Here is a 23,638-nt window from a genome sequence, read left to right as displayed (position 1 = left end):
AGAATTAAAATATTATTATAGTTATCGTATATCTTCACTTTACGAAGCTGTATCCGGCTTAGGAAGACTAGCTTAAAATATGTTAGTACATTACGGAATGTTGTCCGAGTAATAATTATTTCGTCATGTGCGATTGAATAGTATTTTCATTGGTAGGTACGTACGTTTTCACGTACGTGCTAATGAGACTGACTAGCGCCGCAGTCGCGTCAACGCTTTCGCGGAATGAATCGAGGAATTAACTCGGTCCGAAGGAGCTTCGAGTGTCTGGCAGTTCGTTAGTGGCGAAATACGGCGTATTTAGACGGCGGCATTTCGCGGTCGACGAGGCCGAACGAGAGCCCTTGATCCTTCTGCGAGTTCAACAAACGTGGTTATTCTTGATGATTCGCTAGATTTATCAGACGGCGCGTTCTGTTTTTGTTAACGACATATAAAGCTCCCTTTGAAACACCTCTGCATTTAAAGACTTCTGTCTTCTTTCAAAACAGTGATACAGCTGGAAAGTAATCTTTACTCTTATGCAAACGTTCATGGAATTATTTCGGATTATTCTGCGAATCCGGAAACGCGGAAAACGGAGAGATTCTCGTTTAATTTAAAAAAAAACATATCTTAGATAACAAAAAAAGTTGAAAGTGAATCTTCAACATTAGAACCACTTCTGGAAAAAATTAAATTAATTAATTAAATATACAAATTTGGAAAGATCTAAAACAGATGTGAAATGAATCGATAAAGTTTTCAAGTACTCGAATAAAACATGTAATGTACTTTTTTTACAATGTTTTTCCAGAATTTTATGTAACGTAATTTCCAGAAAATATTTTTGTGAAAGGACTAAAGTCTCGGAAGTGTACCATAAAATTTAAATCTGCACGCACGTAGCACTTACCGGTCTTTCTAATAATTTCCTTTCCATTAATTATACCGGCGTTGCCGAGAATGTCGCGCGGACAAGTAACGCGTTTGCCGTCGATCACGTAAATGTAACGCATCGAATTTCCTTGGGCTTCGACTCAGTGGCACGTCGCGCCGATGCCAAAGATGGGCCTTCGGGATCCTCTTGACACCGCGGACTCGGCGCTGCGCTCGTCCGTCGTAACGCAGCCACCTACTTGCGCGAATACGGCGAGATGCGGCGCGTAATTAGAACGCGCGAGCGCTCGTCATTGGTAACAAACGAGGCTTTGTTGGAACATCATCGGAATACGAAGTAATCGCGAGGCAGTCCCCTCTCTTTCTCTCCTTCGGATTAAAAGCGCCTGGTTAGCATTGAACACTCCAGGTGTTGTGGTCATGTGGTTACGGACGAATAGAAAAAAAAAGATCCTTGAATAATCGCTACACACCGAGTAGTTTATGTATTGTGTGAATTTTTGTGCGGTCGAAAAATCAATTATGCAATTACATAATCGAGTTACCGAGCGCGATTGTATAATTGTATAATTAATTTCTTTTGTAATTGCCTGCACTTACGTAACAAGTACACAATTATCGAAACGTATACAACTTTATTACAGTTTACAATTACCAAGTTATTATCTTATACCTGTCTATATTAGAAGTAACAGAAGATGCAATAAAGTTTGAATAACGAGACAATCATGTTTCGATGACGAAAATTAATGATAATTATAAATAGATGAACTAAATTTTAATTCAGTACGGGGAGGGGTGTTATTGTAATGAATGCTAAGTATAGCGTTTAAAATAATTTATCAAATCGTTCAGCGATTTTATAACACGTGAATTGACTGACGAAAATGATTCCCACCTAATGAAAAACCTGTGTTACATGTCCGGTACTTAACGGCGCGCAGGACAGGTTGGAAAAAGACGGTATATGGATTCGCACTTAGTAATTTTAATTGGCTACCATCAGTGCCAGGTTTTTAATTGATTTATAAATAGATCATTAATGATTATACCTACTTAATGATTACCACGAAAAGTAGTCGACTCTTTTCCAAAACTCATTTATACAAAAGTCTTACTCCACTTAATTTGATAGCAGCGTGAGCCTTTCTTAGCATACGTTGGGAATATGTTCGCCAAGCCTTTTTCGAAGACAGGAGCACAGATAGTACATGATAATTGCGAATATGTACGCGCGGTGGAGCAACAGCGTTGCTACAAATTTCATATCCCATAAGCGCGATACGTAGCCACGTGCCGAAACGGAGTGAGCCGTGAAAGTTTGTTTAATCGGGGGCAAACGCAGGATTGTAAGGCAGGAAGAAACGCGAAAAAAACGTCGAGTATTGTTTAGTGCGTTGATTCGGTTCGAAATATTGTATTTCGCGCCGGCGATGTAAAGGCGCGCGGGCGCGATTTAAGAAAGCAGAACGGAGAATTCCTTTGCCGGCGAGCAGGCCTCGTGAGCGCCGCTTAGAAAATTCATAGGGACTCGCGTTCGTTGCTGATGTAAGGCAGAAAGTGTGGCGATACGTTGTGAAATTGAGTATAACTCGCGTGTATCATTTTAACCGCGCGAGATAACTGTGAGGCGCGCTTATGGCTTCTGTTTCTCGAAGCGGGACATCTGCCAGATGTTCCTCGCGCGATTCTTCCGAAAGCGATTGTTCGCGCGCTCGATGTTCTCTCGCTCGAAAATTATTACCCAGTTGAAAGTAATAGCTCGATCAAAAAATCCTACTGACACTCATTTCGCATCTCCCCTTCTCCGTTTATGTGCTCTTAAAATTTTTGAATAACGTCGAATCGTAACGAAAGCCACATCTGGAGACTTCAAATCTCCTACTAGTTTATCAGGATCTTCGGGTCCACGTTGATCAGGCAAATGACAATCGGGGATGTGCACGAATCAGAACTTTCCGCGTGAGTTTATTATCTAACACTTCCCACGCGGATTTCTGTTGGGCTAATCGTTCTCGACACTCCCCCTTAACTTTCTATTTATCCAAATGCAAGAAAGAGAGCGAGATGTCGTCACGCTATTTACTTCGTTAAAAGAGCAGACCGTGTTTTCCCACCTTATTCTATGTGTCTCTACATTTGCATTCGCGCTCCCCGGGAGCCCGCGAAGCTTTCTACATCTCTCTCGTGAATCGCGCTCGCGGTTGCGCGCACAGCGACAGCTGATCGCCGCGGATGCACCGCGCCGCGCCGCGCCGCGCCGCGCCGCGCGTGCAGTCGGCCGGAGGGAATCAAAGCAGCCTCTGATAGGTTCGCGATACGCTTTGTTATTACGAGCGGAGTCGGAGCCTCCGGCAGGCTTGAAGCTCAGTCGTGCCGCTAATGCCGCTGCCAGGCGAGTCGCCACCACCGTCACCGCCACCGCCGCCGCCGCCGCCGCCGCTCTTGCTCCCTCGCGAGATACTCCACGTCGGGCCTCCTCAGCCTCCTGGCCGGCAGTATCGGTCTGGTACCGCCCGCAGCTGCAACCGCACGACAGCAAACGACATACCGTTTATTCGCGGCCGTTCTCGCAACGTCAGTCTTAGGCTGCGAGACGAGACGAGCGAATTCCGCGGCTTCTTGGGCGGTCAAGTCGGCATCGGGCCCTCGCCCCCTTTTTTTCGCGTTTCGGAGCCGCGTCGGCCGTCGGGGGACCATCGACCCTCGGGCTCTCGTCGAGCTCGTCGAGGAACGAAAATCGAAATCGTCCGCGCGAAAAGAGGACCCCCTCCCACCCCCACCCCTGTGTACGTTGCGATGAAGGCGTGAAGACGCGCCAGGACTTGACGGCGAGGAACGTGCAGGAAGCATGATTTATCACAAACCGACGACGCCGCGATTCCGCATCGCCGAGCGGGTCTGCGCGCAGCCTCCTAACAATCGGCCGACTTACAGTAAACAGAACAGTCACAGCAGCACGTGCAGCCTCCGGAGCGTCAGTTCCACGCCGCCGTGTATAAGTCGGTAAATATTACTCGATCGGCTGCCCGGTGACATTTGCGCCGCAGTATCATTTATTCAGAGCATTCCCGACTCGAAAGATGCCAGAATTTCAATATTTTTAAATAGATATTCTTAAGATTTTTTAATTCTCTTTTCCTGACGGTTTCGCGGATCTTTTAACAAGGCGCAAAGATTCAGTGAACATTCAATGTTGCGCGGATAGTTTTTAAAAAATCCATTGTACCTGAACAACATTTTCAGGATAAATTTTAAACGAAAATTCTCTCCGTGTAGGCATTTTAGGGCATTAGTGGGTGTTACTTGGCCTTGCTGGGGCATTATAAAGAATGTAAAAAGATGAAACGAAACGAAATGAAATAATAAGATAAAGTGACACCCACTGGGCATTAGCAGGCATTGGTGTACATGATTTCGGTCAGCGGTTTACCCCTCGGTTAATTGGTTCCCATAATTTCCGCAAAATGGATTGAAACGCGCTCGCTGTATTGTACACGACTTATTGTGTATAACTTATAAGCCATGCTCGGCAAAGGACGCGACTTGCCGAGCTCGTGGAGTTGCGCCGGGAGCTCGTGTCGCATCGCAGAACGTTACTTCGATTGAGAACGCAGCACGCGCCGTGATGCAGCGCGATTTTGTATAACGGTAACGAAAACTGAGCCGTCGCGCGTGATGATCGACTGGCGAGATTGTTTCAGTGATTTAGAGAATGTCGGATTGTAAATCATCTGTACGTATCAAACCGTTACGTTGAAAAAAAAACTGACAGCCCCTTTACGACCAAGTGCCACCGTGAAACTGGTTCACTTTGGAGCGAACGATCGCGATCGATTCGCGGTTGGTAAACGGGAGAATTGAAATGCTCTCGAAATTTTTGCACACGTCAAGCGTCGCGAATTGCTACATGTTGTTCGTGCACACCGCGCCACTGGAGATTGCACTTGAGATGATACTTAATCCGTTGTTCATGCCTCGCTGGAAGGCCCGCGAGTTCCAAGTTCGCGGAGGTCAAGATGGCCCAACGTTTTCCCGCGTTGGGACTCGGGGGGTGACAACGAGTCCCCGATAAATCATGTCTCGCCTGAGTAATGGCTCGGGTTGAGAGGTCTCGCGACTTCTCAGACTTCTTCATTTCTGTTTCTGCACGAAAATCGCGGCCGCGGCTAATTCCCAGGCCTCTCCTTTAAGAAGCGGGAAAGAATATTGCAAGTTATCCGCGGTGATTTAACGATTCGGCAGAGAAAATCTCTATCTGAGAAGCAGAAACGAATACATTACTTGCGACGTATGTTCTAAGAACTTATTGTGATGTTATAGACGATATTTAATCTCTTTTTAAACAAGAACTTTCGAATATAATATAATCTATACTATTTTATATTTTCATAAAACTCATATCTATTTTTAAAAAATCACACTGAAATTTTTTCTAAATTTCTGCTTGAACAAAGATTAATTTTAGATCCTGTGCTTCGTAGGTTCAGATATGTCTTGTGCATTAACAATTATACGAAGTTATTGCGTGGAGCGTGCAATAGTAGTTGGATTTATAGTGAGATTACTCGGCTCAGTGGTGAGATTACTGGCTGGAGTACGTCAACGGAAATGGGAGATTAATAAGTGACAGATGATCGCGCGTGTGACGAAACTAATACCTTCCAACCATAAATTCCTCGCGCTTTAAGAGAACTTATGATCGCGTGTGAGGGAACTTGATTGCCGTCGAGAATTATCGTTCGCGTTTCGTTCTGGCATTTGCAGAATAAAGCAGCCTTTGGGGAGCAAAGGACCTTCGCCCGTTCACACGAGTGCACCTGTCCGGTCTGGAATCCAGTCGCCGAAGCCTACGATCAATGGATCGGATCCAGTCGCGTAAGTTCTCGAGTCGCATCGCGCACGAGTCCCCGATAGTCCCACTGCGAGAGACACGCGAAAATTTATGGCTCTCTCAGAGGCATTGCGTCATTTAATATCGGTTGAATTTCGCATCAGAATGACTCTCTTCCCGGTCCCTTAACCTGTAGATTTTTCCATTGAAATTTGCAATTTTTTAAAACAGAAAATTTATGCATAGACGTAATCGACATGTTCCGAAAAGTTTTCAAGTTTGCTCCTGGCCACTGTAGTGACCAGTTCGGCCCTCTAAACACTCTTCCCTCGTTTCTCCAGAGATATTCTTTAATTGACGAACGTTATTAATTCTCACACGTGCTCTTTCATTATCATACACACATACGGTTTTATGTTTTCGTTATTTGCGTACATTTTTATCTTTTCCAAAAAGCTCGCGATCTCTGTTCTCACAACATGACGCACTGTTTAAGTTGGTCGTGCATCTTGCTGTTTGCAGAAGGCAAAACTCGGTGCTGAGTGGCATTTACGATTCAAAGGTGTCGGAGGAACATTACGACGTCATCAAGGTAAGTCAATTTTTAAACGTCATATCATGCTGTCTTATCTTACATCCACGAATCTCCGGCTGCTTTCCTTTCCAAGATCACAATGTTACACTCGCGCGCAGCGCGTCACTTAAATACGATAGCTTGTCATTCGATTATCGCATAACGAGCGTAAATGACGAGCATCGACCACTCCAAATCATACGGTCATTTTATTACCGCGTCTGCGGGACGTGTCCCGTCGTTAAAAAAAAAGTATTGCACTCGCCACCACGCAGCACAGCCCGCGCAACGTACTTTCTATCCGTCTTTCCGTATTTTCTATAGGCTTCGACGTAAAAGCTGTAACACATTTATGGTGTCGTCTGTAATTCGCCGGAGAAAACCGGCCTTCCCACATTTTCCGCGAATCGATCGAGACAGCGAGCACGTAAAATTGATCCGTATCTCTCTCCAGATCGCTTCCGGTGTAATTTAGAGATTTTAAGATCGTTACCGTGCCATTTTTACGCCAAGCGAGAACGTAATGTTCAATATGGGAGACAAACGCGCCGATAAAGCCAACGGGATGTACGCCATATAACCTGCGGGAAACTGCCCAACGTGCATAACCCAATTTTGCATAATATATTGAAATTGCTAGAAATAGGCGTATCACGTTTCATAAATCTGATTAAGCACACATTACATCGAAAAAAACATAGGTACTTCGTACATTAGATACGCCAGAAAATAGAAATTTAAATTTACGATTTAGTATCCTTCCAGTAAATTATATGTTCTCGTGGCTGCGCGTTATTAATATGTTATTTTCGTTTCGCAATTTGCACGGTTGTGTCGTTACAAAACTTACATAAGAGACGTATATAAGTCTTTTATCTTCGCCGATTGACTCTCTATGTTTTTTGGTCTAATTCTCTTCGTTATTGATTAGTCCTGGCTCTTAAGAAATTGTCAATTAAACGCCGCAATTGTCTCAATTGCCAATTAACTATGGGATAATCTTCCGTGTGCCCTTTCGCTTGACTCGATAGATCTTACTGTGTTCATACCTTGTACACTGTTCATCTGCTCATTTTTTGGAAACGTTCTTTTATATCGGACACACACCGATGGCTTCTTTCAATTACTTAAATTACTACATAGTTAACAATTAAATACGTATTTGCGCAGTTTTTTTAATTGATTGAAAATCGGCACAATGTCTCTTCTGAGGTTCTAACATTATAGTTTATTGCGTGAAATTTTCTTTTTATAAAAATGTAGAGATTTACGGCATTCGTGACCAATGTTCACATGCAATACGAAATTGCGCGTTTCCGCGCCGGATAATACAACAATAGCGGTCGGCGCGGTAGCCGAAAATTTGCATGTCAATTCTGTCCTCGACGGTGGAAATGTTGTAGGCGCTGAAAAGAATCGAACAGCGGCTCGTTTACCACGAATAGAAGCGACAAGTGAGCAGGTGATACCAGTGTATCTGCGAAATTGGGCTGTCTGGTTACGCGAATTTCATTACGTATCGTCTGAAGGCAATAACTGTTAAATAACGACGATCTAATCTCCATTTATCATGTTCTGTTATATTTCGCATTTCGTGTCGGTTTAATCCTGAAAACGCACCAATATACAGAGCATGACTCTGAAGAATTCATACGAAAGATTTAGAAATTATTTATTCCTATAATAATTGTAAACTTTCAACAAAAAAACTATTTCTCTCTTCTCGAACTAAAATAACAGAATATGTAAACGAGCACGTCATAAATTAATTTGGTTCGAATTGGTATATTTTTATTTTTATTGCGTCAACGTAAAAAAAAGATGCTGCGAACAAAACGGTATCAAACGATAAGAATCGAAATGCTTATTGCCGTACAAAAAAGATCGCTGCTCCGGATTCAGTGGCCTCGTTATTGACGCGATTGCATTGTGCAATGCAATAATTTCGCGGAAATGCCGTGACGTCAGCTAGGCGTGGGTAATCGCAGTAAACGCATTTTACAGATATAATCATCGATTTCCTAAACTTCAAAGTCGATTCCCGCTTTTATGCGTGTTTATCGATTTTACCGTTTACGAGTCCTTGGACTGCTCGTTTCTCGCTTAAGCTGGAAACACACGAAGAAACTTAAATAGTAAGACTAAGGCTTCAGAATTTCAACCAATCGGAAATTTCAGCATTGCTTAAGTTTTTCGTGTGTTCGGGCTTTGACGCCGAGAGGACGAAAGGGCTCGGAGCAGTTTATACGCGTACCTTCCTCTCTTTTATTCGCGACGCATCGTCGTCGGCGAACAACGGCGCGAGAAACTGTCGGAGCAGCGCGGAAACGGCGCGACAACTACGACTGAAGATTGAAATGTCGTGCTTCCGCGTAAGTGTGCCGGCGGTGTACCGACTCCCCGGTTTCACCCGTTTGTCTTTATACGATTTAACGAATTGCGGATCGGCTATGAAAGTTCATGTTGACATGCCTCGTGAATATCCATCCGCGTTCTACATTCGCGATCGTACGCGTTTAAAGCCTGCTTGTCATAAATACGATGACAGCGGTACGTTTGATTCTCGTGTTAATAAAATCAACAGCTGCGAGAGAGCAGTTTCTCTTGGTGGAAATTTAACGACGAGATTATCTTTACTTATTATCAATTGTGAAACACTTAGCGTCAAATTTCTATAATTCTCCATCTAACTTATTTTAATAAATTTCGATAATTAATTTAATTATGGAATTTATTACATTGGGATTATTCTAATATATCGTCAGACGCTAATAACGAAATGAGCTTCTAAGCGACTAATGTTCCGCGATCGAGCCGCAAGCGAGAGAATTCGACGAGATCCTCGTACGCCTACACTCGAAATTCTAATGTCCATTCTCGTTCGACATTATGCCGTGCTGCGACGCAGCTGCAGAATGTAAATTACATCGCGCGTAAATTACAGAGCGCCGATATTATCGTCTCGCTGCCGCGCACAATTGGAGGAAGCGTCGCGTTATTGACAGAAACGGTGCTGTCGCGTGGGTGCCCTTCCGAGATTTTTCGACGCATTACGCGCTACCGTCATCCTGGCAGTTACGTAGACGCCGCTCCATGGTCGCCGGGCAGATGCAATCGCGGTGGGGGGTCCGAATCGAGCTGACCTAGACGAGCTGGTCCAATCAAAGCTCTTTCAAAACGGATTTGGCAAATACACTGACAGACGTAATAATTGTGGTAATGTCTCACGGTCGTGGTGCAACGCGACACCAAGTATCGCGAGCGTGTTGCTTTTTTCAAGAGGGAGTATACCCTTTCCAGCACGCGGAACGAAGTTGTAGTTTATCTTCGATCGTCAAGGTGAACCGGAATAGGCCACCGCTTCTTCGTGTAGGTGTAGGTGTCAAAGAGAAGCCGGGTAACTCGATAACCCGCGGCGGAATACATGCGCGCGCGTTTCCTTCTGACAATACGTGACTTGTAACCGACTGACAGTCGCGATAAAATTTTATGATCGTGGCGCTACTTGGCGATGATTCTGCTCTCGAAGGTCCGCGCCACGGATCGTGTCATCTTGATATTTAACAACGTGCTCCGAGAAAATTAAGTTCCGGCATTAAACAAACGTGCGTGCATACTTATATTTTAATTATAAATTATATTTACTCTATTCAGCAATGAGATATTTATAGGAATTTTACTTTTAATAAAGGGATACTCTAATTACTGATGCTAATCATTTACTTCGTATCGCGAACGGTCATTATACGTTTTAACAATCTATACGCTGAATGGATTAATAATGCATAAATTTGTAATTAAAGTATTTAAAGACACTTTTGTATATTAGGAAGATTTTGTCTTTGCGATATATGTGGCACGTAAATGCACTTGCAATCTGTGTTGTCTCTATGGAGTGTAACGCAATTGCGGCTCCATCTCGTTGGCTGCACGAAAGAACGTTTCCGATCACCAGATACCATGCTCGCGAATCCTTCTCCGCCTTTCCGTTAATCAGGAGTAGATGGCGCTAACTAATTACAGTTGCCGATAAAAAAAACGCTTTGGTATGAGCGTATTAATTATCGCGATGTTTAACGACGTCCTTATATAAAATAATTTTTCGTGTTCCCATTTTACTCAGTGAAAGTATAATGCTATTACGGATGTATATCTCGTGGCGATTCAGTTATATAAAGAAGAGAACGCAAATGATGATTATTAAAAGGAAATTAGCAAATGCGAAAAGAAATTTTATGTATTGTCCGAAGTTAATTTTGTTATTCATTTTACTTTCATGTACGATTCTTCGCCGAACTCGGATCATGTTTTATAATTTTAGTTTAATCTATTTATGTTTATTTATTTTTCAAATTGTAATAATGAATTTCAATTTATATAATATTCTTTTTACGAGGAAAGATAATATTCATATTGCGGTTTGGTTTACATAAGCTGAGAACACTTGCCAGTCTAGTTGACAACAATTTGCAATGCAAATGTATTTTCGTGCGCATCGAGATGATACAACAACAAAATCTCGTCGAGGACGATATTTAAACAGTTTTGCGTTTTATCTCAAAATTAAAAAATGATAATGTGGCGTTCATTCAGCCGTGTGTGAATTTTATGTCGAGTATAATTTATCTTTAACGTTTGATTAATTACGATATAATTGGGCACGAAGATAAATGTCGACGTTCAACATAATTGTGTTACGTTTAACATAAATTTATTCCTTCTTTTTTTCCGATTCCATTTATCTTGTTTTTCCTACTTTTTATCCACCTGGCCTCGCCCCGAAGATTACTTAAACATTTCGAAAAGAATCGCTCTATAATCACCTGTTCTCCAATCAATATTGATCGATCGGCGGATTGACGTAATCAGTTGTTATGAAGATTCTGGAACACACAACGCTTCGTATATATCTAAAAATATTTCCACAATTTATCGTGTGGCATTCATGATGGAGAGAAGATACGTTTGACAAAATGATCCCTTTAAAACTTTTTCGATTTATCGCGCCTGTCACGAAGAAGGAAATCACGATATGATGTGTAAGCGCAGAGTTCGCCAATGACGTTCAGTCATGTGTATCGGGCATCGGCGTGCCGAGATGGTAAACTGGACCCCACGTAGCCGCGAAGCGCACCTTCGTTGGCGACCTGATTCCGCGACGTGCCAAGGTCGTATTGACGGTTCCCTCGCAGTTTTGCGTGACAAACCCATAAGGTTTGACCTAATATGGATACTTCGCTTTTGAACGAATGGCACACTGGTCTGGTGGGGATCTCCGCATGGCGGAGAGCTCCTTCGAGGCACCGGGTCTCTCGCGCACCGCGGTACTCCAGTACCTCATCGGACGTGTGTTACGACGCACACGCGTTTCCATATAGTTACGATCGCGCTCCCACCACGCTGCGCGTACGCCGGTTGCTTAACGAGCCGCGAAGGTAGAATCGAAGATCGCCAATCCCTTCACGTGGTATTGTGAGTACGTAGCCGTATATCGAACGGACGTTGAAACTGCAAATTAAATGTATCTTGTGACACCATCTATACGAAATCGTGGTGCTACGGAATTGTTAACAATTTTCTATGTATGAGATACATTGGACATTCTTTTGTCACTATAAGAACGTGGATGTGATCGGAAGAATTTCGAGACGTATCTATAAAATTAATACGTGAAAGATTTTTCCTCGTTACCGAATAACGTTCCGAGGCATCTGAAAGATTCTCGCTGTTACGGTAATACAGGAGCATTATCATATTATGACGGAATACATGGTCGATGAACAATAAGAACAAGACGAAATATCTTCCGTCTTGACTTACATCGTGGTCGAGAAGTGTTTTTGCGAGCTAATTAACATCCTGGTAGCCGTAAAAGTCACCAAGCGAGACAATCTGACGGACGAATTCCTACATAAGTGTTTGGAGCAATTATGTGGTGCACGAGCGAAGCGCGGAAATTGTATATCTGCAAGGTCGAGTACTAGACACTTGGAGAAGGTCCGGAAAATTTGGAGAGGACTCCGTGATCTCCAATTAATTTCCAGAGAACATTTTCTCAGCACGATGTCAACATCAGCGCACCAGCAAGCGGCCATACGTCGCCTCGAGGAGCTCTTCAGGGACGTCAAGCTAGAGCAACTGCAGAACAATCCTGAATTGATCAAGCACGAGATTAAGATCGACAAGTGCTGCGAGGTGCACGGCAAGCACGCGAAAGAGAACTGTTGGAACCGCAGAGGATCCCTCGGTAGTCTGTACCACGGGAACAGGAAAGATTCTCTGGGACGCCATGACTTTTATAGTTACACCGCCACGTCTCCCACCGGAAGAGGATCGCTGAATATACCGATGTCGCCGCCTAAGAGAGAGCTGCACCCCTCGACCTTTCCCAGTACGCTAAGAAAGAATCCCTTGGGATCGTCCATGAGCGCTATCAACAACACCAGAAAGGATCTTTTTTCGAACACCATCGGCGGGTTGCCTCTGCGAAGAGATCCCATAGGTCGCTCCATGGGCTGTCTCAGGAAAGATACCATATCGAGCTACAACTCGCCGTTGCGACGGGATTACGTGGCGAAGTCGATGACGAATCTTCAGCGACCGGCGACTACGCGGCGCGACGCTGCTCCGAATTTGGCCAGCCTCTTCGCGACCTCCACGGATCCCCGCGCGAGCCTGAGGACCGGACTGAGCTCCTCGAACGGGGATCTGAAGGCTCGCAGTTACTCCAACGGGAACCTGAAGAGCTGCCTTGCCGGCTCCAGCGGGAATTTGAGGAGCCACCTGAACGTGACCCTGAGCGGCGATCCGTCATCTACGAGTTCAATCTCGGATAGCCTGAGAAGACCCGATGGCAGGTCGGCGTTGCCGCTTTCTAGTGGCAGACGAGGCTCGTACGACCGGAGGAGACTCTCCACGGATTCTTTGGATAACCTGAAGAGAAACTCGTGGGATCCAGGTCGCAGAGGCTCCTCGGGCTCCTCGGGCGGATGGGATGATCCGATTTGGGAGGAAGGAAGCTACGGCGGCGGTACCGATCAGGTAATAACGAGTACTGTTTACTTCGAGAGATAGAGAAAAAGAGAGAGAGAGAGAGAGAGAGAGATCATGTGAAAGGCCGCTGATGATGCCATCGATACGTAGAAGAGCTGAGTAAGCTGTGCGGTAATATCGCGTTTATAGCGCGATTATATAGATATGATTATGAAAGTCGATCGGCAAACGTCGTCTACGTGAAAAGGATTTGTCGCATGAGCGGACTGTTATTCCCTTGATAAAGCTAGAAGTATCTGTTATCTGAGAGACGTGAAAAAGCACTTCTACAACGTTCGTATCTACAACGTTCACCGTCGTGCGAATTGTTTCGCGTTATTTGCTATTCTCACGAGCGACAGGAAAATATATCGGCTTGTTAGCCGTAGGTACTTACCCGACTGGATTGTTGCACGAGAGCGAGTAAAAATTTATCGGTCCTTGTTAGGCGATCCTACATACACGAGTAACTCGCGCTGACGCGTGGGAAAACCTCGGGATCCGTTAATGCATACGTTAAATATTAGTTTGCGGAATGTATCTACCGGAACAGTTACGCCGTGTAACCCGCTCTTCGACAACTGGAATCCGTGGAAAAATGTTGGGACGATCGAAACAGGATTTTGCAAACCGACCCCGTGATTAAACGTATCCCATAACTCAATAGATCCCGTACACTTTGCGACGTAGTTTCAGAACTCATAAAGGCCATTTCGCAATTTCAGTTTGCACTTCTATTAAATGAAGAAAAGTACTTCGCCGCGAACGAGGCATTATGAAATCATTTTTGTTTGTTTATAACATCGAACTCTGGACTCATCGATATTATACCGGTTTTAATTCCCGCTTACCTCCCTGACTAAAACTGTACTGCATTTTTTAAAATTGCTCTAAGTGTTTCTTTCTGATTGGCCTCTTCACGATGCTGAATAATTTTGAATTTTATCGGTAAAGCTGATTGATTCCACGTAACGCTGAGGGGATCAGGCATTTCCGATACGTGCTTACGTCACCGACGTGCCTTGCATGGTATGAAAGTGTCACGCAGTGTTAGTCATCAAAACGTTACGATAGCGTCTCACTGCAGATATGGGAAATACGACAATGCTCCCGTCCACTTAAGTCTCGATATATTTAACTTTACTTATATCTTTTTGATTGTATCTTTATTGATTATATCCTTTGTTCTCAGGAACTATCGATTAATCATATTTCATTATTACTTATTATCACGACAATCACTGAAATCGTTTAAACATAAACTTGAAAATAAACCTAAAATTAGCACGTTGCATGAACATTTGTCACTTTGTACACTTTATTAGGTACAATCAGAAAGGACCAACACGCGCCAGAATTAAAATTGTACTGAAAATAATTTTATTTTGGTAAAGAGAAAAATCTGATTCTTTACGATTTATTATTTTTTGTTTAATATGTTGACATTGTTATACCGTAAATATAGAAGAAGTTAAAGCCTGCAAAATCTTACTGACATGGCATTTCGATACCGTTTGGCAAATTATACGCTAGATAAACAAGTGTTTTCTAACAGCCAATCATTTCACTTTTTTCGGCAAATACGTTGGCTTTTGCGTTACTGCGGTGCAATCTGCATTGTACAGAACCGCTTGCCCTGTAGGCAATGGTTCGCATTTCCTTAAACAAGTTCCTCGCAGGTGCAACCCACGCACAGCGTTCGGCCCTGAGCGGTTGGGCCTACGCGCTCGCTTCAGCGATAATTCACATTTTTGCGGGCAATCCCCCCCCTTATATCCCCCACTTCCTCTGTGGACGGTTTTTCTATATAACGCGAGAATTACGCGTGTACACATACGATTCACGTCAGTGCACTCGATATGGTCGGCTTCCGAACACGAGAGTTTAAAAGTAGTTTATTGCATCACTATATTAGTTCATCGTAAACTTGTACGTCTGTGACGACGCAATTAGCTTTTCGCATATACATGAATTTATCTATGAATATCTATGAATATAACATTAAAAAAGTCTACGATACCGAAGCAGACTTTCTCAGGAAATATAAATTTTCAAGTTACGCGCCAGAAGATAAAGATTCTTAGTTTTTCACATTCTTCTTTTGGCGATACTGTTAAAAGATATTAGGCTAATTTAATTATCATCGCTACTTATTGATCGATTTGAAATATCAAGCACTTTTTGTTTTTTTAAGTAGATTTTAAATTAATGTTTCAGTGCTTTTTAAAAATATTGCTGACATATCAATCAGTCATTATATTAAGCTCATATAAAAAAATGGAGCTTTTGTATTTGGATATTTCTGTATCTCTTTCTTCTGTATCTCTTTCTTGGTCAAACGATATGTGGTTGCTATTCCACGCGGGCTGTCGAAATTCCTCAATCCGGTCTACGCCGCACGTGCATTTTGCGATGCGCTTTACCTACATGCAGCTTCACGGTCGACGAGCACGCGCGATTTTCCGCGTGTCACACGGCTCCGGAACCGTTCCGTCTCACGGTACGACGACATCCAAGATGATTGACCGATCGCCGTCTCGGTACCGTTATGAAAAATTGACTCTTATTGGTGCACAAACTAGCCAAAATTGACCTGTAGGAGAATGTTTCGTGTGTCACGCACGTCCACGGTATTGCAATCGTTTTTTTCTCGCACAAATATGTTTTCCGGAGGTAAACAGGTAAATCGTAATAGTTTTGCAACGAATTGTTCGTAAAAATTAGGTTCTGTTTTACATGTTAATTTTCAGCTTCGATGACTCAGATACGTTTCGTGCAGCACGGTTGATAGCGGGTGAACTAATAGAAACATGAAAGAGCACTTTAAATTATCTGTGAAAAGGAGTACAGATACAGGATATTCAAGATTGCGTTTTTTGTCACGTGAAATTATTTATTAGGTAGTTTGGAATTTTCTTCCCACAGAAATTGCTCGCAATTCTAATCCGTACAAAAATTTTGACAGAATTATAGATTCCATAGAATATCACTTTCCTAAACTGCAGTTGGAAATATCGAACTAACAGTAATAATAATAAATACTATCAATATTAAACTTGTAGTATATTAAATTTTCCAAAATTACCAATTTAAAAATTAGCACAAATCGTAATGTTTCAAGTCTAATCCATTTTAAAAAACCGCTCTTTATACAAATATCTACAGTAATCCCTGAAGATGCAAATTTTCGGAGTGATGCGACTAGCATCGAGGTATAGAAATGGAAAGTCGATCTGTTCGATCGGTTCGCCCGGAATATCCGGGGGGACCGCTCGCAAGTCTTCAAGACCGAAGACACGGATCCACGTTCCATTCGGTTCAAGTAGGCAGGGTCATTCACTCCGCTATTGTCAGTCAGTCAGTTGGCTAGGCCGGCATCTGTCCGCTGCGAATGTTAATTTCCGATAATCTCCTATAAAGTGTAACCTTGCAAACCGATCTCGAGAACATCGCTTGTTTCAATCGTCATGCGAGGACTACCGTGTTTCGAGAAAAAGTTGCTTCCATATCTCGCGTGGAGTAATCGAATCGGTTACGAATCTCTCTCAGATGGCGCGGTGGATTCTTTGGAGTTTCAGGTGAGGAAACTTATTCGAAAGCTTCGCCTACACATCTTTTCAGGAACAAATTAGAGAACGTTGGTCAAAATTAATTTTTATTAAAAAAAATTGCTGCATTGCTTGATGACTTTATCGCACGTAGTGGAACGTATCGCAGGTGTAAACGAATCGAAAGAATCTCACAAGATGTGTCTTATAATTTCTTTAAAGATTAATAGTTTTTCGTATTTCTCTTATTATAATCCCAGGCTTTAACTATTAACGGCTAGTTTAACAACGTAATTAAGATTGAATGCAACGCACGTCAAGAGTTTATTAAATGTTCGTTCAAACTCATGCAGAGTATCCGACGCCACTAATTAAGTCAATTAAAAAGATTTTGCGTAGTTGGCGAGTACTGCCTGCTGCGATTTCGATAAATGAAAGAACATTTTAGCGTTGTTTTATCAGCGTTATTAACGTGCAAATTAGACGTACCAAATTATCGCCCACTTATTAACGTTAGAATTTCATGGTATTAATTGACTTGGTCGTTAAAAGTTTCTAAGCTCTTTCTTAAATATTAATATGATTCATTAAATAGTGCTCTAATATAATAATTAAACTTGAATTGTATATAATAATGTATATACATTTATCTTGTATCCATCTGAACGTATAGTTTCGTCGACTTGTAATCTGAACGAACAATCTTGTAATGCGTGCAAAAATTGTTTTGAGAAAGTGCGAGATCTCGAGCTCGCGTCTCACGTATCGTCCTCGAAACTTTTCGAAACACTATGCAGGAAGACCTACACGACGCAAAATGTTTGCTAATTTGGTGAAAGTCCTCTATGTAACCGCCGTCTCTTCATCCTGCATTTCAGTGAAATCGAGCGTTCCTTTCTTCGTCTCTATCCTCTGGCACATGACCTTTTTATCGGCACCGCAAACTGCGTTCTGCCATGACCATGATCCGCGGTGAACATTTTCTTTGCGAACATTTTCTTCGCTCTTCCAGCGAAATAATAGACATTTACAGCGATAAGACGTTGCTCAATCACTCGGAACGAACACATCTATCGTTTCTTTCAGAGATGGTTTGATGGTTTTTTTTTTAGTTTCTTAACCAATTTTAGCGCATCTCTCTTTCATGTACTGCATTATCTTAACGCCGGGTTTACGGGTTTAGATGAAACGTTAAAACATTTTGCGGATTGTGCTAATGGATTTATGTAACCGAATATCAATTGATTGTCAAGCTGTAGATGGAAATAACGATTACACAGTGATTGGCTCAATATGAGGCTTACCAGAGCAAACATGTTTTTGCAACGATCGGTCTTTTTTCCGTACTCTAAAATTAGACGCAGGTTATCCTCTCTCGTCATCAGTAATAACTTGCTGGTCAGTTGGATTCCCATGTATGGTGTGAATCGCGTGGGTCGTCATTGCACCTTTGCTCACCGACGTGCCCGACAACGCCTATGAATATTCGTCTTTTCCTCCGATTCCTTTTATCTTCTCGTGTATACTTCATTATATCTCTTCTCCTCAAGCACAATAATATTCCAATCATTTCTTTCTCCAGAAGACGCGGACGTATTCCATTCCTTAAATTTATTTTAAAATAAAGACGAGAATCGAGATTGTAATGGTATAATCACGATTAGCGAACGTTCTTAATTAAAGTTGCAATTGCAAATTACGATCCAGATTCCTAGCAGTTTCCGCATACGCGCACTGAAAACAAATTTTCCGCTGCCGTAGTTAATCATAGTTTGCTAAAAATATTTTGCTGCCGTGACCATAAATTTCTAAACCGCAGCAAACGGTTTGCTGTCGCACCTAATGCAATAGGCATAGCAGCAAAATATTTAGCTGTCGCAACTATACTCGTAAATATTAGCTGTCCATACTTTACAACTGAAATTTAGTTGCCACCTGCAGTCTTTAGGTTTTAGAGTATCTAATTGCATTAGTAATCGTAAATTGAATATCGCTTCTCTTCGGAATATATTACACGCGCGGAAAACGAGACAATTTACATTGCTAACGACGTCGCAGTCCATCACCCGCTTGTTGCCGCCGAAACGATTATTGTTTCCCCGTTTGTAGGCGGCATCAAAACGGTAATCATCATTTGAATGATAATGATGCCACTTATACTTCAACGTCGGCTCGAGGACAATAAAAAGCACGGCGATAACTATGCGAGCGTCTGCAAAAATTTCAAGTTCACGGATATAACAACTTGATGTGCGTGTATCATGTATTGAATATAAATAAGGGAATACATAATGAAATCCTCTTATTAACAGCTTGTAGGAAACACCATCGGAATCTTAGAAATATTGCTTGTCGAATTATGTTTTCTTAAAGACGTTATAATCGCTAATTGTTCAATTATCGTAAACTGTAAAATGTGTCTTTATGAGAAAAATTCGTAATATCCTTGTTAAAAATTCCTAAAATTTTATTTTGAAATCTTTCATATCCGTCGTTGATGTATCTTCAAATATCTGAATCGTGTCAACGACTTTTCATTTTATTTTAAACTAGGAATTTTTTAATACGTTATACATACACCGGATGACGAGCGTCATACTTTAACGCGGATAAAACAGAAACCTATGTTAGCTTAGTGAATGTACCAGAAGGTTGATGGTAAACGACTTCACTAGTCTCTACCTCGACGATCCTTGGTCAAGACTTCTCCTTGAATATCTCAAGAGAGCTCTGCGTTATCGATACAACGGTCTTTTTTTACCTTCAATTTTTTTTTAATTTCGCGATAACAAACGCGGCGATAATGAGCGCTAGTTTTATCATTTATGGGAAGAAAAGCAGATGTTTAATGAAAATGCGAAAACGCAAAACGTGGCCGAATGGCTAAGTTTATTGTCGAGAAAATCTAGGTCGCGATCCTCGCGCTGATGGATGTAAGCTCGACCAGGCGCATCTAATGGTAATCTACTTTCTTGTGAATTTCTTGTGATTGCCACAAACCGGCGCGATTTTTTCTCCCAATCGCGATGTTCGTAATTTGTGAAAACATGATACACCGGAGTGCTCATGTACTCCGTAGATTATTTCACATGAGATTAATGACGGATCAGCCATTTCATGGAATTTAACTTCTCATTTAATTGAAGTGACGCAAGAGAAGCTAAAGCTAAATACTTTTCATTATTTAGGCTCATCATTTTTGATTATCACTTTATATATACAGGTCACTATATTATCTGTTATTATTTATAATTTTATTAATTATCTGTGTTCAATGTTTTTATTATTCTATGATGAAAAAGTAAACACGTTAATTTAGTTAGACGGCAACGTATCAATTTAATTAACCAGCAAAATAAAAGTTAAGAAATTAAAAAAAATTCCCCTCCGTTAATTACAATATTTTAAGTATACAATATAATTAAAAGTTGTAAGTACAATGATCTATACGTATAATTACATATGATGGCAACGTAATAATAATTAACTCCTCGTACCAGCATTCAGATTTTAAACCATCGCGATCGTGTGAAACCTCTATCCTTCCGTCTTCTACGCCGAGATATCGCTTTCGATATTTTTTTTCCGGTGTAATCCGTCAGCGGCGGCTTAAGTCATGGTCCACGTATCAAGACCGGACGTATGTTAATTACAATGTGGCGCGTGTATACCCGGTAATGTACGGTTTACATTTCGTTATGCCGCGGTTATCGCGTTGCCCGTTTTCGTGACAGGCACCGGTCAACCTGTTATTAGTATTTTTAACGGTACACGATGCCGGCAATCCGGTCATACTCGACGCTACGTTTTTTGTTTCCGCTCCGAACTCCGCTCTGAACCCCCGGACGAAAAGAAGTCGCGGCTGGTCGCCATACGCAAGCGTTACGCAAGCGGTTTTTCAAGAAAACTGGTCGCGCTTCTTTTTTTTCTCACGCTACAAGCGGCTTCTCGGATAAGCAAATGAGAAGGTACGCGCGCGCGAGCACGTCGAATTCTAATCGCGCGGTGCGCAATGAGTTAGAGAGCCGATAAGTTATTTCTCAACTGCGAGCGTCAGCCGTCGATAGTTTTTCAAAATGAAAAGGTCAACCCGATTGCTCTGTCACGCGCAAATGAAGTAGTTTTCGTTCTCGCAGTAGCCACCGGATCGCAGAAAGGATTGATCATCAGGTAGAATTACGCGACTTACCTCCGATACCGAACTTTCCTAGATCAACGAGACCAATGATTCGCAAAAACCTGAATTAAGTTTGATGAATAGGGAAAAGAAACGAATGTGAACCGTGAGAAAGAACCAAATGTATTTTTCATACGTACTGATGGCCGCATAGTGCAGAATCATTGCGCGTATTGAAGTTGGAATTTGGCGGCTCGTAATTCCGGTACCGAAAACTCGGTCAATGTGTGCCTGTTTCTGCGATAACTTTGACCTCGACAATATTTCTTGTCGATGTGCAAGTCATGGCGTTTTCCTTATGAGGAGGAAGAAATCGTATTGAACGCGCGTAGATGCACCAATATTTAATAACACGAATCGTGCCAATACGAATTTCGACGCGGATCGTCTTCCTTTCGCTATTACGTTCCAGTTTTCAAGGCGGTAATCTTACATCGGGTGAAGTCTTTCGCGGCTCGCGTGGATCACCCTCGGTTTCGTCATGAGATAATCTGGCGCCGTTGTCTTCCAAACAAAACGCCCGCTCCAGATTTCGTTTTCTCGCGATCTACATCCGCACAGAGAGTCGTCGCATTTTAATAGCGTTCGCCATCGACGCTCGCACGCGACCCAACGTCGCTGGAAACGAGCGTTTCTAACAGCGGCCGACCATGATAATTGCCCAAAGATTCACGCAATGACAAAAAGATATCCGAAAGGCCGCCCTCCCCATCCTCTTTTCGCACGTTGAGATAAATCGCGTGTGCTCGTGCCACCGGATCACGGTAATTTACTTTTTGTGTCGCGCGATGCTTTCTCTAAAACGCAGATGTCCTGCGGAGGTGACGCGTCGACGGCAGCATCGACGTCTCGTGTCGATTATATATGCTTCGCGGTCTATTTTCCGTGATTTTTGTGTCAATTGACGCGAATGTTCACCTGGAGAAATGCATCTGTAACATTTGTAACGTCTCTCGCGGCGGCTCGCCAAATCCAATTCCGGTTCGTATAGATTATCCTAAACGCATTGAAATGCCTCGGTTGAGAAATATTATATGATACATTATATAGCGTAGACGAGACGCTCAATGTCGTATTAATTTACTTAACTGTAGGACACTGTAACACAGTGTATCAAATATAAGCACTTTATCAGTTATCAGCGAAACCCGATTATTCATACTAAATTTATAACGCCAGGCTTGCCTTAATTATCTGATTAGTCAAGATATTAGTAAATCTGATTTTACCCGCTAGCATTAATCGATCTTGTTCAAGTGACTTTTGACTGGGACACGGCGAAAGAATCGAAGATCACTTTCGTTCTCGGCAAATGATGAACGAGTATCGTGCACTCGTGCTTTTCCTGAGAAATGCGAGTCGATGCGGGTCGAGTAGTGAAATTGAAGCCACGCGCAAAACGCGGTGTTAATAACCGGCTGACGATTACTCGAGTGACGATTTGCGAGCGCGCGTGTAATTGCCGCGGCGAAAGGAAATTTCGCGTGTACGCGCGCGCGCCGCTGGTGCCGAGGATGCCGCGGCGCGAAAAAGGAAGAGAGGCCGGAAAGAAAAATCGTGGAAGATTGCCGCACACCGCGGCGGATTATTAACGGAGCGTATCAGAGAAAGCAGCGATGGAAAATCAAACTGGCGTGGTCGCACGGCAGGGCGGCGCCGCGCGCTGAAGAGAACACATGGCATCCTTTTTTTTCCACGAGGAATACGCGCCGGGCGGGTCTATGGGTATCGATGAAACTATACGCCCCGTATCGACAACGGTTCTCCCACATAGCTTCGAGCACAAAGAGATTTGCAATTTTTCTAATATGCGCAGAAAACATATTTCTCTTACTCTTAGATAGTTTCACCAACGTCGCTTAACTTTGAGCTTGGCTTAGCCCGTTCTTGGTCTCTTTCCAACTGTTGCTCCAGAAAGAGACAAACGTGAATTAAACTAAGATTAAAGTCAAGCAACGTTTGGTGAAACTGGACCTTACTGACTTTAACACACTCATATTTATTTAATATCATAATAAATCAGTGTATAATAAAAATTATAGTATCGCGTAAATATACGTGAAATTGAGGAAGACCTTCGAATGAAATTGAACACATATATACGTATACATGATATTAACTTTGAGCCGTAGAGTCATCATCGATATCCGAGAATCATGCTATGAGTCGTCACATAAACTTTTACTCGCGTTCATCTGGAAGGCTTCTCTCTCGAGACCGGCAAGATCCGGCAATTTATACCGCGACGAAATATACGTATTGCCCGGACCGGTCGTCGGGATAAATCCATTCGCGCGATGCACGCGCGTAAAATCGGCCGACCGAGGAAATTTGTAAAACGCGCGTGATAATATCGATCTTAACTCCTGGCTGTTAGCGGTATCGATCACAATGTAAGAAAGTGCAACGGGCCATATACGCTGCAAGGCTAAACCAGTTATGATTCGTCGCAACGCCTTGGAAATAAGTAGTGCGCATCTGTGCACATTGTGGATAAATAAACAGGTAGAATCTAATTTCTCTCCTCGCATTTTTTTTCTGAAACGTACAGGTGTATTGCGCTCTTAATTGTACGCACTTGTGTGCATTCGCGC

At 42.6% G+C, this 23,638-nt stretch overlaps 1 protein-coding gene across 7 annotated transcripts in view; it reads left to right on the top strand.

The window, feature by feature from the left end:
• LOC105569263 (WD repeat-containing protein 47) overlaps positions 1-23,638 on the top strand; it is a 68,156-nt gene that overhangs the window by 24,534 nt on the left and 19,984 nt on the right. For 5 of the 7 annotated variants that reach the window (XM_012025591.1, XM_012025592.1, XM_012025587.1 and 2 more), the window contains 2 exons: positions 5,647-5,757; positions 6,236-6,305. In XM_012025591.1, coding sequence (XP_011880981.1) covers positions 5,647-5,757; positions 6,236-6,305 — 181 coding nt within the window. Of the gene's footprint in view, positions 1-3,359; positions 3,886-5,646; positions 5,758-6,235; positions 6,306-11,808; positions 13,329-23,638 lie in introns of those variants that run through there. The other 2 variants (XM_012025595.1, XM_012025593.1) reach the window with 2 other exon arrangements.

The sequence above is a fragment of the Vollenhovia emeryi genome, unplaced genomic scaffold (assembly GCF_000949405.1).
Source record: "Vollenhovia emeryi isolate VEMERY1.0 unplaced genomic scaffold, V.emery_V1.0 DF939125.1, whole genome shotgun sequence".
In the NCBI taxonomy this organism is placed as follows: domain Eukaryota; kingdom Metazoa; phylum Arthropoda; class Insecta; order Hymenoptera; family Formicidae; genus Vollenhovia; species Vollenhovia emeryi.
This window is presented reverse-complemented; position numbering and strand designations above follow the sequence as displayed.